This window comes from Rhinopithecus roxellana, chromosome 19 (genome assembly GCF_007565055.1).
Source record: "Rhinopithecus roxellana isolate Shanxi Qingling chromosome 19, ASM756505v1, whole genome shotgun sequence".
In the NCBI taxonomy this organism is placed as follows: Eukaryota; Metazoa; Chordata; class Mammalia; order Primates; family Cercopithecidae; genus Rhinopithecus; species Rhinopithecus roxellana.
The window spans coordinates 74399809-74416384 of NC_044567.1; the positions used below are offsets into that span (position 1 = coordinate 74399809).

General features: G+C 49.6%; 2 protein-coding genes across 20 annotated transcripts in view; one reads left to right on the plus strand and one right to left on the minus strand.

Annotated features, from left to right (window-relative positions):
* LOC104682406 (5E5 antigen-like) overlaps nucleotides 1–10974 on the minus strand; it is a 43506-nt gene extending 32532 nt beyond the window's left edge. The window contains exons 1-3 of the mRNA XM_010389048.2: nucleotides 10875–10974; nucleotides 10519–10556; nucleotides 10044–10289 (exon numbers count right to left, since the gene is read on the minus strand). Of these exons, the coding sequence (XP_010387350.2) occupies nucleotides 10044–10289; nucleotides 10519–10556; nucleotides 10875–10974 (384 nt within the window). The remainder of the gene's footprint in view (nucleotides 1–10043; nucleotides 10290–10518; nucleotides 10557–10874) is intronic.
* Nucleotides 9782–16576, plus strand: part of MAPT (microtubule associated protein tau) — a 134471-nt gene continuing 127676 nt past the window's right edge. For all 19 annotated transcript variants that reach the window (XM_010389014.2, XM_030923024.1, XM_010389015.2 and 16 more), the window contains exon 1: nucleotides 9782–10118. The gene's annotated coding sequence lies outside the window, so the exon portion shown is untranslated. The remainder of the gene's footprint in view (nucleotides 10119–16576) is intronic.

A 16576-nucleotide genomic window follows, 5' to 3' on the forward strand; every position in this document is an offset into this window, starting at 1 on the left:
CTTGTCCCTATTTCTGGACCCCAGGATCATCCTTGCTTTTTTGACAATAGAGTCATGCTGCTGAGTCATGGGTAACTCAAACCCTCATCTGCAGTTACCTGCTTCTTGCTAGAACCCAGGAAACCTGGACGAGGGGCAGTTGTCACTGGCAGGGTCATGGAGGGAAGGGCAGGTAGGAAGGAGGCATCCAGGAAATAGACACACAGAAAGGAACATGTGAGTCTAAATAATAATCAGTGAGAGGTAAGTCCAGGGAAATGAAAGCATGGATCTGCCTCATGTTATATAATTAAGATGTTGAAAATGTGCACATAAATCAACTCACATTTCATTTGCAACAGGAGAGCTGATGCTTAGGGGAACCTGATAATGGTTCATTTTGTAGAGTCAAGTATTTGTCTGTAATGTTAATACTCTCTTTCTAATTTAGCTGTATTTTATATTGATATTTCCCAATATTGGCTTTGAGAGAGGACTGTTGTGTCTCATCAAAGCACCCTGCTTAGCAGACAATTAGGCAAAACAAATGCATGTTAGTCTGTCTAAATATGCCCTGAATTTGGTGTCTTAATTTACAATAGAAAAAAAGGTTTGTTAGTCTTGAAGGCTGTCATCTGTTTCAGTAGAAAATGCCTTTTTATGAAAGTGTTTTCATGAAAATATTTCAAAGAGTAAGCTGCTCATCATAACTGGGAGGAATTACCAAGCGTGATGGCCTCTTAGCATTATTGGGGCTGTTCCCCAATGTCCCCTTCTCCTCCTGTAGCTGGTATTTAGCTGGACACAAGTCCCCGTAATAAAAATATATTTTCCAGCCTCGCTGGCAACTTCGTGTGGTAATGTCTAAATTCTGGCCAATAGGATGTTAGCAAGGATGTCAAATGTGACTTCTAGGAAATGTCCTTAAAGTAAAGTTGTTCTCTTCCTCATCTCTTCCTTCTTTCTGGGGGATAGAATACAGATGTGATTACTGGAGCTCAGGCAGCTGTTTTGGACTATAAGGCAGCATGCTAAGGATGGTAGAGAAACCACATAGCTGGATAGGAGCTCCCTGATGGTCTTGCAGCTTCTAAAATAGCCTTTGTCTCCTACTTCTGGACTTCTATGTAAGAGAGAAATAAGAGAGAAATTGCTGTCCCTTAGCAATCACGGTTGGACAAGGGAGTAGCAACCGGTGCCCAGTAACAAACATGTTCCTCCCTACTGCACTGTATAATTGCAGCCCTACTTCCTGCTAATGACTAAAGTTAATTATCCTTTCCAAGATGGTAACTTTTCTTTTTGCCTGCTGATGTCTGGACACAAGGAACCAGAAGGGCTCAGGGAGCAGCCACAGATGATAGTTCAATAAAACTGTGCTGTGTCCCCTGGTGGAAGTTTTCCCTTTGGGAGACCAGGACCTGTAACCCTGAAGAACTTAGAGTTGTAAGGATGTGTCGGTAAATGGGGCCACTTCCGTTTTCACCTTTGGTTCCCAAACCCATGTATTTTTTCTTTTCGGGATTTGTATATGTTTTCTATTTTTGCTGCAACAAATTAAAGACTGGGATACGTTATGAGAAACGCTTCATTAGGTGATATCTTCCTGTGAGCGTCATAGAGTGCACTTACACAGCCTAGATAGCACGAGGTACTACTAAAGGCCTGGGCTATATGGTATAGCCTTTTGCTCCCAGGCTACAAACCTGTACAGCATGTTACTGTACTGAGTACTGCAGCAATGGTGACACAATAGTATTTGTGTATCTAAATGTGTCTAAACATAGTAAATGTACAGTAAAAACAGTATAAAACAGTATAAATGCAGTGGCTCATGCCAGTAATCCCAGTACTTTGGGAGGCCCAGCCCAGAAGATCACTGGAGCACAGGAGTTCGAGACCAGCCTAGGCAACACAGCGAGACCTTATCTCTACAAAAAATCAAAAATTAGCCAGGTATGGTGGCATGCACCTGCAATCTCAGCTACCCAGGAGGCTGAGGTGGGAGGATTGCTTGAGCCCAGGAGTTCAAGGTTGCAGTGAGCCATGATTGCATCACTGCACTCTATCCTGGGAGACACAGTGAGACTCTATCTCAAAAAATAAAATGAAATTAAAATAAAATAAAATAAAATGTTGAAAAACAGTACCTCTGTTTAGGACATTTACCATGAATGGAACTTGTAGGACTGGAAGTTGCTCTGGGTGAGTCAGCGAGTGAGTGGTGAGTGAATGTGAAGCCTAGGACATCACTGTACACTGCTGTTGACTTTTTTTTTTTTTCTTCTTGAGACAGAATTTCACTCTTCTTGTCCAGGCTGGAGTGCAAAGGCGGGATCTCGGCTTACCGCAACCTCCACCTCCCGGGTTCAAGAGATTCTCCTACCTCAGCCTCCTGAGTAGCTGGGATTACAGGCATGCACCACCACACCCGACTAATTTTTTGGATTTTTAGTAGGGATGGGGTTTCTCCATGGTGGTCAGGCTGGTCTTGAACTCTTGACCTCAGGTGATCCACCTGCCTCAGCCTCCCAAAGTGCTGGGATTACAGGCGTGAGCCACGGCACCCGGCCTGCTGTCAACTTTATAAACACTGTACATTTAGGCCACACTAAAGTTATTAAAATTATTTTTCTTCAACAATAAATTAAACTTAGAACACTGCAACTTTTTTTGCTTTATAAACTCTTAAATTTTTAAAACTTTTTGACTATTTTCTAGTAGCGTTTAGCTTAAAACACAAATATGTTTTCAGCTGTACAAAAATATTCTTTCTTTATGTCCTTATCCTATAAGCTTTTTTCTATTTTGTTTTTTTTTTTTTTTTTTTACTTGTTACATTTTTCTTAGTAAAAGCTAAGACATGAACACACATATTAGCCTAGTCCTAAAAAGGGTCAGGGTCATCAGTATGACCACCATCTTCCAACACCCCATCTTGTCCCACTGGAAGGTCTTCAGGGGCAGTAACATGCATGAAGCTGTCATGTCCTATTTATAACAATGCCTTCTTCTGGAATCCCTCCCGAAGGCCCTGCCTGAGGCTGTTTTATAGTTAACTTTTTTTTTAATAAGTAGAAGCAGTACACTCTGGAATAATAATTAAAAATGTAGTATAGTAAGTACCCAAACCAGTAACACAGTCGTTTATTATCATTATCCAATGTCTTTTTTTTTTTTTTTTTTTTTTTTCAGATAGAGTCTCACTCTGTTTCCCAGGCTGGAGTGCAATGGCGCCACCTCCGCTCACTGCAACCTCCACCTCCCAGGTTCAAGTGATTCTCCTGCCTCAGCCTCCTGAATAGCTGGGACTACAGGTGCCCACTACCATGCCGGGCTAATTTTTGTATTTTTAGTAGAGATAAAGTTTCACCATGTTGACCAGGGTGGTCTCAAACTCCTGACCTCAGGTGATCCACCCACCTCTGCCTCCCAGAGTGCTGGGATTACAGGTGTGAGTCATTGGGCCCAGCCATCATTATCCAATATTATGTACTGTACATAATTGTATGTGCCAGACTTTTATACAACAGCCAGCAAGTAGGTTTGTGTACCAGCATCGTCACAAACACGGGAGTAATGTATTGTGCTACAACATCATGACAGCTATGAAGTCACTAGGCAGTAGGGATTTTTCAGCTCCATTGTAATCTTATGGGACTGCCGTCATAAATCCAGTCTATCATGGTTGTCTGGTGTATGGCTGTGCTACAAACTCAGTGGCTTAAAACAATGCAAATGTATCATCTTAGAGTTTTGTAGGTCAGAAGTCTAACAAAGACCTCACTAGGCTAAAATCAAGGTGTCGACAGGGAGGCTCTAGAGGAGGATCCTGCATCCTGGAGTACGTCTCCTTCCCTTGTAAAGAATTGATGGTTCAGCTGTGCCTTCCAAGCTGTGCTTGACCATTTCTCTCAGGGTAGCCGGTTCTAGATGGAGAAGCCTATGATATAACCAGTGGATCCTGTGGCTGTGGGTTCAGTCCCATCCCTCCCCTGCAGTAAAGCAGTTAGTTCCCTTGGTCTCATGTGATGCTATGTGGGACCCTGTAGTGGAGAATCAAACATACTGTAAGCCCTCGGATAAGGATACTGGCTTAGGCCCCAAAGGCAGGAAAGGCAAACCCATACTCAGAACATGGGTCTACTATCAGAACAAATTACAGGGCCTTATGAGTGGAAGGACCCCAACAAAGTCAACTTGCCGGTTCATCTTTTTGAGAAATGGTCCATTCTGAAAACTTAGCATTGGTCTCTGTTGTGGGAGGTTGGATATTTGGTGGCAGCAGTGGCCTTGGTACATGGGCTCCATCCTGTACATAGTGTCTATCTCTGTTACCACAGCTGCTTCATTCGTGTGTCCATCAGGTTAGCACTGGGATGGCCCATGGCAGAGGCCAACTGACATCCACCGCTCTAGTCCTCTTGTCTACTTGGTTGTCCATTGTCTCTTCCGTAGCAGGTCATCTCTAGTGGGCATTAACATGTGGCACAAAGATCTTCAAGCTTGTGCGCTCTTTTTTTTTTTTTTTTTTTTCTGGAGACAGAGTCTTGCTCCGTCACCCAGGCTGGAATGCAGTGGTGCGATCTTGGCTCACTGCAACCTCTGCCTCCCAGGTTCAAACTATTCTCCTGCCTCAGCCTCCCAAGTAGCTGGGATTACAGGCACAGGCCACCACGCCCGACTAATTTTTGTATTTTTACTAGAAATGAGGTTTCACCATGTTGGCCAGGCTGGTCTTGAACTCCTGACCTCAGGTGATCCGCCTGCCTCGGCCTCCCAAAGTGCTGGGATTACAGGTGCCAGCCACCAGGCCTGGCCCTTTGTACACTCTTACCTACGTCATCCACATGCCTCTGCCCAGATCTCCTTGTCTCCAGTCTTCTAATTGTTCTCTTTCCACATCTATGATCAGCTGGCCAGGCCATTCACCACTGCCCAGAAGTCTATATATATTCTCACCTTGAGCTCTGCTTTGTCCATACAAAATGGGTGAACAGCTACACCACCCAAATCCCTGCCCGTTAGGAGGGTTTTGCCTTGCCACTCTCTTTCAAGGCCACCCTTGAGTGAGATTGTAGTATATGGTTTTGCCTTGCCACTCTCTTTCAAGGCCACCCTTGAGTGAGATTGTAGTATATTTCCTGTCATTTTCAGCCTAAACCCACATACCAAGCCAAGTCATTCACAAACCAAACTTGCTCTTTCCTCTTCCATCAGCTGGTCAGAAGGAATCCCTCCTATAACCTTAGGTGTGTGTGGAGAGAGGGTGCTGGTGCAACTCCGGCAGGTGGCTTGCAGGTCTGAACAGACTGCACGTGCAGCTTGCTTGTGGCCCAGGTCCTGTCCACGCTCAATCCCAGATGTACAACTTCCATCTAACAATGGATTGTTGCTAGGCTTGCCTAACCTTATAATTTAACTCAGCTGATGTAACCCAGTTAATGAAGGGCAGTTCCAGGTGCAAGGTCACTTGCTATCCCACCATCAGGCGCTCCATTTCTACCAGGGCACAGTAGCGTGCCAGGAGTTGTCTTGCCAAAGGCATATGATCCTTCACTGCAGATGGCATGGCCTTGCTCCAGAATGCTGGGAACCTGCATTGTGACTCTCCCACTGGGGCATGCTACAAACTCTACACAGCATCCTCCTCATCACTCATGCCTTTTGTACTATAGAGTCTGCTGGGTTGATGGCTCAATTGCAAGGCTACTTGTACTGCCGCCTGGACCTGCTGCAGAGCCCTTTCCTGTTCTGGGCCCCACTTCAAGCCAGCAGCCTTTCGGGTTAGCTGGTTATTATTGGTCAAGTGGTATCCCAGGTATGGAATATGCTATCTTCAGAAGCCAAAGAGAATTTCTAGGTTTTGTGCTTCCTTCTACACTGTGGGAAATAGAAGATACAATCATTTGATTTTGACTTTGGATGGACAGTCCTGACATGCTCCTGTCCACAGGACCCCTAAAATTGTGCCGTGTGCAGGCTCCTAAATTTCTGTAGTATTCATCTCCCACCCTCTGGAGTGTGTGTAACCTACCAATGCCTTTAACATGCTAGCCACTTTTTGCTCCTCTGGCCCATTTAGCAGGATGTCATTATGTTTGGGGGTCTATTTATGACAACAGTTTAGCTTGCTTTATGAATAGATTTAATAGCAGAGCCTCCAAATTCTATAGATATATTAATCTCAGTCCTAACCCCATCTGGAACTGAAAGCCCAGAGAAGGTAATGAATTTGTCTAAGGTCGTACAAGATGGCTAGGATCAGGATCCAACTCTCCAGTTTTCTTTCCCCTCTGCTCTTCTGCCTTCTGTGGTCCTACATAAGTGGGCTCTTTTGTGTAACATATGCGGCCATGAGATTTCTCTTTCAGCAAGAGAAAGGGACAGGAAGAAAGAGAGGGAATGCATTTTCTTGGCCTAAATTAGTGTGAGCCATTAGTTACCTACATTGACTAAATTATCTGGAATGAACGTTCAACTCTACATCACATATAGTTAAAATGACAGATCTGCTTAAGATTTGTTTCTAGCATTCATTATTTCAATTTAGGCAAATGTGACCATTCAGTGTGAGGGGACCACAGTGTCATTAGGTCCCTGTCAGTTCTCAATTATACTGTTATCTTAGAGGCGGAAAAATGTGAAATTTGAATGTAGGGGAGTGTTGGTTTGACTGCTACAGTTTATTTTACATACAGAAATAAAATAATGTGTAGCAAAAGCATTATTACAAAGATAATAAAATAAATAACCAGTATTTATAATAGTATCATAGTATAGTATTTATAATAATATGATAGTTTACTATTTGTCAGACGTTGTGTAAGAAACTTTATACACACACACATATCTCATTTAATTCCTGTATCAATCAGCTTTGCTGTAGTAACAACTCCCCAAATCTTGGTGGCTTGCACAACACATGTTTCTTTCTGTCACCCAGGCTGGAGTGCAGTGGAATGATCTTGGCTCACTGCAACTTCTGCCTCCCAGGTTCAAGTGATTCTCCTGCCTCAGCCTCTCAAGTAGCTGGGATTACAGGCATGGGCCACCATGTCTGACTAATTTTTGTGATTTTAGTAGAGATGGGATTTTGCCATGTTGCTCAGGCTGGCCTTGAACTCCCAACCTCAAGCGATCCACCTGCCTCAGCCTCCCAAAGTGCTGGGATTACAGGCATAAGCCACTGCGCCCAGACCCAAATGTTTATTTCTTGCTCATGTGACATGTACTTCCTTGAGTTTTTCCATCCTGGGATCTAAGCTGAAGGAACAGCTCTCTGGAGCCACACCATTCTGGTGGTAGGAAGGAAGAGTAAAAGTGGTAGAACCTTGCAATGCCTCTTGAAGTGCCTGTTTGGAATGTCCACATCATGTAAATGGTAATGGACAAGGATGTATAATTCCTCACACTAAAAAAAGGGGAAACTGCTGGGGACAATGACCACATTTCAATCTTGCAAGACGGATATTGATTCCACCCCCTCCCAACTTTCAGAGAGAAGAAGAGTAACTTTGCTGAACTCCTTCTAGAGATTGGAAATGTCCCTTCCAGTTGGGGTGATTAGGGAAGGCTTTGGTAAAATTTGAGCTAGAGTTCGAAGGTTAGGTAGACTACTGGTGGGTGAAGAAAGAACAAGGACCTTTGCAGGCAAAGGAAAACCTCAGAATTACAGAGGTGGGAAAGAGTTCTAGTCAAGCCACTTCAGCTGGCTACAGAGTAGGTGGGAAAGAAAAGAGGAGGACAATGGCTCAGATGATGGGGGTTCAAGGAATGGCGGGGGGCACTTGAAAGCTAAACTAAGGGGTTGAGTTTCATTTAGGAGGCAGTTAGAAGCTTTTACATATTTTTGAGCAAGAGATTGCCATAATTAAAATGATCTGGGCCAGGTGTGGTGACTCACACCTGTAATCCTAGCACTTTGGGAGGCTGAGGCGCTTGGGTCACCTGAAGTCAGGAGTTCGAGACCAGCCTGGCCAATATGGTGAATTCCTATCCTACTAAAATACCAAATTTAGCTGGGAGTGGTGGCACGTGCCTGTAATCCCAGTAGCTGGGAGGCTGAGACAGGAAAATCGCTTGAACCTGGGAAACAGAGTTTGCAGTGAGCTAAGATCGTGCCACTACACTTCAGCCTGGGCAACAGAGCGAGACCCCATCTCAAAAAAAACAAAACAAACAAACACACAAAAAATAAATAAATAAATAAATAAAATGATCACTTCTGAATACTGATCTAACTACGGGTTGCAGGGTGGGCTGATATAGGGAGAAATTGGAGAGCAAGGAGATCACTAAGGTCCCTACATGTCCAGAATGATGATAGAGGTCTTGAACTAGGATGGTGGCAGTTAGAACAACAACAAAAAGTCAATTCCAGGCTGAGTGCAGTGGCTCATGCCTGTAATCTCACTGCTTTGGGAGGCTGAGGTGGGAGAATCACTTGAGCCCAGGAGTTAAGAAAGCAGCCTGGGCAACATTGCAAGACCTCCTCTCTCAAAAAAAAAAAAAAGTTAGCCAGGTGTGGTGGTGCCCACCTGTAGTCCCAGCAACTCAGAAGGCTGAGTTGGGAAGATTGCTTGAGCCCCAGGAGTTCAAGGTTGCCGTGAGCTATGATTGTGCCACTGCACTCCAGCCTGAGCAAGACCCTGTCTCCAAAAAAAGGTCAATTCCATTGACTTTTCTAAGGTGTACACCATCAAGGGGCAGTTCCATCCCCCGGCCATTGGCTCATGAGACATTCTGAAGTCAGAAGGCTAGGGCAGATCACTATCAGCAAGCCCCTATGGCGGTTCTCACTCCTACTTCTTTGGATATATGCTCCTCTGTTTAAAAATAAAGTTAATATGGATAAAAAAGAAAGAAAGAAAGAAAGAAAAAGGTCAGTTCCAGAAACTCAGTGTGAATAAAGCATTTTACTTGCTTTTTCTATTAATCTATAACATATGTTGGTTTTTTAAAAATAATGTAAGAACTATGCAAATTGGAGCTTCAAGACAACTTCCTATCTCCCTAGGAGGAGACGGCTGCCCTAAACCCCCATACACAGAAATCCTCCCACTGCCAGGGCTTAAATTTGATGTTGGGGAAATGAAAAATCCAAGCTAAGGCCGAAGCTTGGGGCCTGGGTGACCAGTAGAATGAAGACCACTGGTCAGTTTCAGGCTGAGGTGCCTCTTCCAGGGGACAATCTCCAGCTGGCCCTTAAACATTCAGACTTCAAACTCTACTTACAGCATAAAGATGTTTCAAAAGACGTGAACACAAAAGACGTGAACATTTGTGTGTGGGCAAATGTTCTGCGATGTGTTAGGCACTATTTGAATTTCGTCTAATTTAAGATTTTTTTTCTAGCGTCACGGTATTGTAACTGAGTTAGCTTGCTTTAAGTGAATTTGTTAAGGAAAGGATTCACCTTGGTCAGAAACAAAACAGGTGGGAAAAAAGCAAGGAGAAAGGAAGCAGCCTGGGGAAAAGCGACCTTAGCCAGGGGGGCCTTTTTGGGACTCGGAGGGTCGGGGTGGACGGACTGGGGAGCCGGCCACCTGGAAGGTCGCTCAGGACCTCTCCAGGAGAGGACACCGCCCCAGGCTGACTGAAAGGAAAGGGGCAGGGGACCCACTGGCGGAGTCACTGGCCTTGCCCCGACCCCGCAGGGCCCGAAAGAAGACACCCACCCCTCCAACGAGACAAAGGCTGCAGCTATGGGACGCGGAGAGTGCGCGTGCGCCATGAACGCGCGTGCGCGCTGCGGTCAGCGCCGCGGCCTGAGGCGTAGGGGGAGGGGCACCGGGAAAGGGCAGCGCCGAGAGGAACCAGCCGGGAGGCGCCGGACAGCCGAGCGGCAGGGCGCTCGCGCGCGCCCACTGGTGGCCGGAGGAGAAGGCTCCCGCGGAGGCCGCGCTGCCCGCCCCCTCCCCTGGGGAGGCTCGCGCTCCCGCTGCTCGCGCCTGCGCCGCCCGCCGGCCTCGGGAACGCGCCCTCTTAGCCGGCGCGCGCCCTCGCAGTCACCGCCACCCACCAGCTTCGGCACCAACAGCAGCGCCGCTGCCACCGCCCACCTTCTGCCGCCGCCACCACAGCCACCTTCTCCTCCTCCGCTGTCCTCTCCCGTCCTCGCCTCTGTCGACTATCAGGTAAGCGCCGCGGCTCCGAAATCTGCCTCGCCGTCCGCCCTTGTGCTCCCCTGCGCCGCCGCCCCTCGCCCTCCGCCTCCACGGACTGGGGCTTCGTGCGCCGGGCAACAGTCGGGGCGACCGCAGGGCCCCTCCTTGCCTCCCCTGCTCAGGGGCTGGGGCCAGGGCGGCCTGGAAAGGGACGTGAGCAAGGGATGCACGCACGCCTGAGTGCGCGCGTGTGTGTGATGGAGGTCTTCACCCGCTTCGCGCTGACCCCAGGTGGAAGCTGTGCCGGCAGGGTGGGGCGAGGCGGCGGTGACTTGGGGGAGGGGGCTGCCCTTCACTCTCGACCGCAGTCTTTTGCCGCAATGGGCGTGCGTGGGGGGGAGGGGTCCGATAACGACCCCCGAAACCGAACCTGAAATCCGCTGTCCCTGCCGCTGTTCGCCATCAGCCCTAAGGAAGATGCGGATCGGGTTCTAGAAAAGATGACTCCCTGCAAGCCCCTCCCTACACCTCCGGAGCAGTGATTCCGACAGGGCCTTCACTGCACCTGATTTTAGGCGGGGGCCGGCCCCCTCCCCTTTTCCTCCTTCAGAAACCCGTAGGGGACATTTGGGGGCTGGGAGGAATCGAGGAGATGGGGAGGGGTCCAGGCGCTGTCACTTTAGTTGCCCTTCCCCCTGCGCACGCCTGGCACAGAGACGCGAGCAGCGCCGTGCCTGAGAACAGTGCGAGGATCCCAGTGTGCACGCTCGCAAAGGCAGGGGTCACCTGGCCTGGAGATGTGGACGGAGTCGGCGGCCGCCGGTCCCCGCTCGCGGGCAGGCACAGCCGCAGCCATGCACTGACTGGCGCGGGGCTGCAGGTGCATCTCGGGGCGGGTTTCTTTCTCAGCGCTCCGCGCGCAGGGCGCCCGGCGTGTGCGCTCCCTGCCGGAGGCGCGGGGCTGGCGCGCAGGGCTCGCCCCTCACTGCGGCAGTGGGTGTGGACCCTGGTGGGCGAGGAGGGGGAGGATAGGCTGTGCCTCCTCCCACTCCCGCCCCCGCCACCCCCCTTTTTTCCCCCTCGGAACGCGAGGTGCCATCTTTTTTCGGCGTGTCACGTCTTTACGGTGCCATGCCAAACCGGGTGGCCGGGCTTCGTAGGACAGGGCGGGGCCTGGCATTAAAGGGAGGGGGACAGTCGGCGCTGAAATCTTGGCGTTTTGCTGCTGTTGGCGTCAGCGTTGGGGGCGTTCACCCAGCATCTTCTTCGGGGGCTCTTTGCTTTGTCTGTAGAGGTTACGTGATCTGCGCTCCCAGCCCTGGTTTCTGGCTTTTATTGAGGGTGTTTAGCCAACCTTCCCCCTACCCCCACGCACCTCTTTCCTTTTTCGCTCCTCATTTCCGAACCCATTGTTGGATCTCGAGGCTTGCTGGGGTCGATGAACCCCAGTCAACCCCCCGACCCCCGGCACGCATGGAACGGACGTGACCGCGCGCAGCCTCGTCTCGTAGTGTGCGGGCGCCAGGAAGCTTCTGAAGGGATAGGATTCCAGTCTCCGTGCGCGCTGCGGGCGGCGGCAGAGGGATTACGCCCCTCCCTACACCCCGAGTGTCCTGAGGGCCAAGCTACACCAGGTTGCCCAACGAGGGACGCTGGCTACCCATTCGGGGATGGGTGGGGAGCCCCAGTGGGGCCTCTCCAGCTTTACGCCCTGTTGCTTCGCCTGGCGGGAGAATGTGAGGAGGGAACATAAGGTTACTGGTGCTGCGGCCACACCCATCTTTCTGAGCCTACTGGAGGGGGCGCAGAGGGGGAATTGCCATGGGATCCACAGGTGTCCGGAGAGGGGACCTTGGGGCTGGCCCCACCCCTTCCCTGGGGAGATTGGGGACCCTGGGGTAGGCGGGGCCGCGTCCTGTTGGCCTCCTGGAGGACACGGGAGGAAGCCCCCAACCCCTGCACCTGAGGCTCTAATTGGCCCCTGGCGGCCGCAGATAGGCGGCCGTTGGGTGTATTTTTATTAATATTATGTCTGTACTGATTAATTTATTTATTGTAAATGCGGGATTTCACCTGTATCCAGGTTCACCGCACCCCCAAAACCGAGTCTGGGGCGGCAGGGAGAACTCCTGGCCAGCGCATCCGAGCCTCGCCCTCCTGTGATGAACCTGGTATGCGCCGTTTTCTGGTTAATTCTATCGCTGAAAACTGGTGCGGGGGGGCGCACTTCTGAGACGAACGAGCATCTAGGAGCTGAATCCTCCACGCGGGCTGCCCAGGTTGATCTGAATTTCCGGGGAATGGCTTGGCTGGGGAACTAGAGCCTGCCCGGGACCAGGCTGACCCTCCTCGACGGTGGCGTCGAGGGCTGGAGCCTGGGTGCTGCGAGGCTCCCCTCATGGCTGAGCCACCGCGAGGGGTTGCAGAGCGGCTCAGGGGTCAGTTCAAGCATCTTCTCTCCTCCTTCGCCCCCAGACAGAGCTGGGCTCGGGATTCCCGTTCCAGATGGAGCGAGGGTCTCGGGACGGCCCTGGAAAAGGGGAGCCCGCGGCCAAGCCTGCCTATTGCCATCTCGAGCAGAGATGTCACCTCCTGCCGTTGGAGGAAAGGGAGCCCGGTGGGGATGAGCACATTTAGCCCAATGCTGGGAACAAAGCACAATCCGCGCTTCTGTGATTTCGCTCCATTTTGAAATGTGTTGGCGCTTTGGTTGGGCCACTGCGGTGGGCAAGGCCGGGGAGGGAGGGGGTCGCTGTTAATGGAGAAACCTCAGGGGGACGGTCCTTCGTGCGACAATTAGGAAACTCCATCCTGACTCTGTGCGTGCTTTAAGGAGATGGCTTCGCTCCAGGATCTCGAGGGATGCAGCTTTTGCGCGGATGACGGTGGGGTGCTTGCCTCTGGAAATGTCTGGGCATGGATCCCGGGGCCATTGACGACTCCTCCCCATCCCCAGCAGGCAGGAGCTCTTACATTCCCAGCGACCGCTCTCATCCTCTGGCGCTCACACACCTGTAACTCCAAATCTCCGTCTCAGAATGGTCCGGGTTGGAAGGGATGATGGGGGCTCGGACAGCGACTGCCCAGCTCACCCCTCTGCGCGCTCAGGTTCCAGGCTCAGCAGGACCAATTTGAGTTCTATCTGATCCCCCCCACCCCCTTAACTGACCCATCCTACAGGAGACAGGGAAATGTCTGTCCTACCGCGGTTGATTCTGGGGTGTCATTTTGTGTTTTGTGATGGCTGCTTATATTTACTATATAAGAATTGTTTATTTTCCATCTCCAAATCCTCCCTCTACATAAATAAATAAGTGGATAAACAGATAAGTGTGTCCGCCCCCACCCCCGCTAGGCAGGTCTGGAGTGACCCTTGAAGCTCATCCATTCCTTGGCCAAGTTTGCCTCCCTGACAGATATTTATACAGCAATAACCTGGCTTGGCTCTTGGGTTCACCTTTAGACGATTTGGGGAAGGGGCTTGTTGGCTTTGCTGGTTTTTGGATGAGTGACAGTCCTTGACTGTTCCTGCTGGAAGGGCGTGGCTTTTAAGTGGTTTCTAATATCAGGCACTGCTCCTCCGAGAGGAACAAAAGAAATGGATACTGCCCATAAATTGCTAGAAAACTTAGAATTGGTTTGATTGAGGAAAGGTTAGATTTATTCCGGTTGGAAAAAGAGGCCTTTCTATTAAACGGGCCCTTTGACCCTCATGCCCTTGGAGGTCAGTGCCAGCCTGAAGATGTGATAAGATTGTGGTTTTCCTTCTGCCTTTTTAACATCCGTTGATACAGTCCATTTGTTGAAAATTTTAAGAAATTGTGTTTTATTCCACTTTCCCTCAGCATTTATGTGTGTGGCTTCAGTGGCTCTGTGGCTATATATACAAACACATGTTATTTTTCCAATTGGACATGTTATAATTTTCCAACTGGACTTTGCCTTCTATTGATGTATTTATTTAGCATCTTCCTTACTCCCTCCTTGAAAAAGACTCACTCAAAAACAAATAAAAACAACCATAGGGGCCTAATAGAGTGCTAGACATACAAGAGGTATCTGGTCCATACCAAATGGATTTTATCCATGAAGAATAAATGGGGAAACACAGGTTAAGAGAAACAGAATGGGGGGCTTTATTTATGGTCACGGCAGAAGGAAGGTTTGGGGACAAACCCAGTTCAGTCTTTCCCAGCCCTGTGTCCCAGTGATGCTCAGACAGCTGCCTGTGCTCTTGGGCCACCTCCTCTTGCCCCCTCCCCTTCCCCACTGCAGCACTCCCATAGCCTGGTCCCCATGGCCCACTTCCCTCTTATTGGCCAGAGGTGAAGATGAGAGGAAAGGAGAGAGACCACCCTCTACCCTAGGGAAGGAAGACCCTGCCCTGGCACCTTTTGATACCTGGTGCAGTAGGTTAGTGGGAAGCGGGTGGGAAACCACATTTGACTCTGCTCCTTCCTCTGCCACCACTTCCCTCATCACCGCATTGAGAGACCCCCAAAGCCCCTTCACACTCCCAGAAACACCCCCCTAGCCATTCCTAACTTGCCATGCCCAGGAGTTAGGTGCTTCCACTAGTGGCAGGGAGCTGGCGTTTGGGGGGCACCTCAGCAGGTGACGGGGAGAGAAGACCTCAGCCTCATCAGCTGGGCTGCAGCAGAGAGAGGAGCCCTCATGTTCCAGCAGGGACTCAGCTGTTTTCCTGTAAAAGCATGCTTCTCAACTGGGGGCCACTGAGATGTCTAGAGAGATGTTTTCATTTTCACAACTCGAGGAGGATGCTACTGACATCTCGTAGATAGAGGCCAGGGATGCTGCTAAACATCCTACATGGCACAGGACAGTCTCCTACATCAAAATATGACCCAGCCCCAATGTTACCATTGCTGGGGCTGACACTGGCATTGCTACCTTAATTACATTCATTGATTGTCTTCTAGGAGCCCTGGGCTAAGTGCTTGTCTCAGATTATGTCATTTAATCCTCACAACAATTCCCCTATGTAGCAGGTGCTGTTATTATCTCTGTGATGGGGAAACTGAAGCACAGAGAGGGTTAGCAACTTGCTAAAGGTCACAGAGCCAGTGGGTGGTGGAGCTGGATGCCTGACACTAGCTCCCTCCCCTCTCAGCCACACGTGGGTTTACTTGGCCATTGTGGACTAGTCTAGGAACCCAAATATGATCTATAACATGGACCCAGTAGAATATTGATTCTAAAACCACTGTCTCACAAATGAACTTTTACAAGAGTCTGTAATTGGAGCATGACCCAGAATAAGTTTAGGGAGATATGGAGTTTAAAGCTCTCAATTTCTTATCTGGCCCTGACACAGAGAGCAAGGCATTTCACTCTACCTTGGTGCTCTGTTTATAAAACAAAGAGCAAATATCTCTTCCCAAGGTCCTTAAACCTCTACTCCCTAATGCAGGGTTTCTGGACTGATCTGCCAGATGAAGGGGCGGCTTGTTTGATTGACCCAGGGAAGGCTGGAAATCAAGACTGGGGGATCAAGATGTAGATTCAGTGTGGCCAACCAAGGTCAAGTCTCTGAGGTTTAGGGACATCAGATGCCCAGCTTAGGTTCTATACCTCGGCAAGGTAAAAGCGTTGATGCCCACTGATGAGGCCAGCTCTGAGATTGTGGGTGTGGGTTGAGTTGGGTGGGTATAGGCAAGTCCTCATGTAAGAATCCCTTGGCAAAGATGGGCCCGGGAGGCTTTTCTCACTTCCTGGGGCCCAGGCTTTGCAATAAATATTCCATTATACTATGGTGCCTTGGGGCTACCTGAGAATCTTCTGTCTCACCCCTATTGCCTTGCCAAAGAGGTTGCTGTCCAAGAATTCCTTTCCTGTCTCCAGGTGCCATGCTCCTGCCACCTCTGCCAGGTTCCCTGCCTGCCCAGATGGCTCCCACCTGAGTGTGAGGAGGAGTTTGAGGCTGGCCCAGGACAGGTTTTTGAGCTTTCTGGGTTCTCCGGTTAGGAAACTTTCTGTAAGCATGCAGATAGAATAGGCTTCAGCAAAATACAAACTGGAACAATTTCCAGGTATATTCCCTTAATTTTCTTTGCTTTTTTCATATTTCATCAGGCTCCATGCTGAGCCCAATCAGGGACCTGATAAAAATCCAAACACCATGTCAGCAAGTCCCCAAGAAATGCATTTTGTGCCAAGGCTATTCAAGGAAGTTTTGGGAGCAGCTCAAGGGCAGACACTGTTACCCCTCCCCCAGGTCCCCAGTGCAGGGCAGTGTCCTGCATGTGGAGGCAGTTTGGCCTAATGGTTAAGGAGGCATGCTCTGATTGGGCCTCCTGGACAGAAGTCCCAGCTCCCTGCTCACTGTGGGACCTAAGCCATGTTGTTTAGCTGTTTGGAGAGTTTTTTGTCATCCATAACTTGGAGTATGATGGTACCTGTCTCACGGGTTGCCATGGGGTTCAAACAAGCTAACTTGGTACTTACCAGGGCCCGACACATAGTAACTG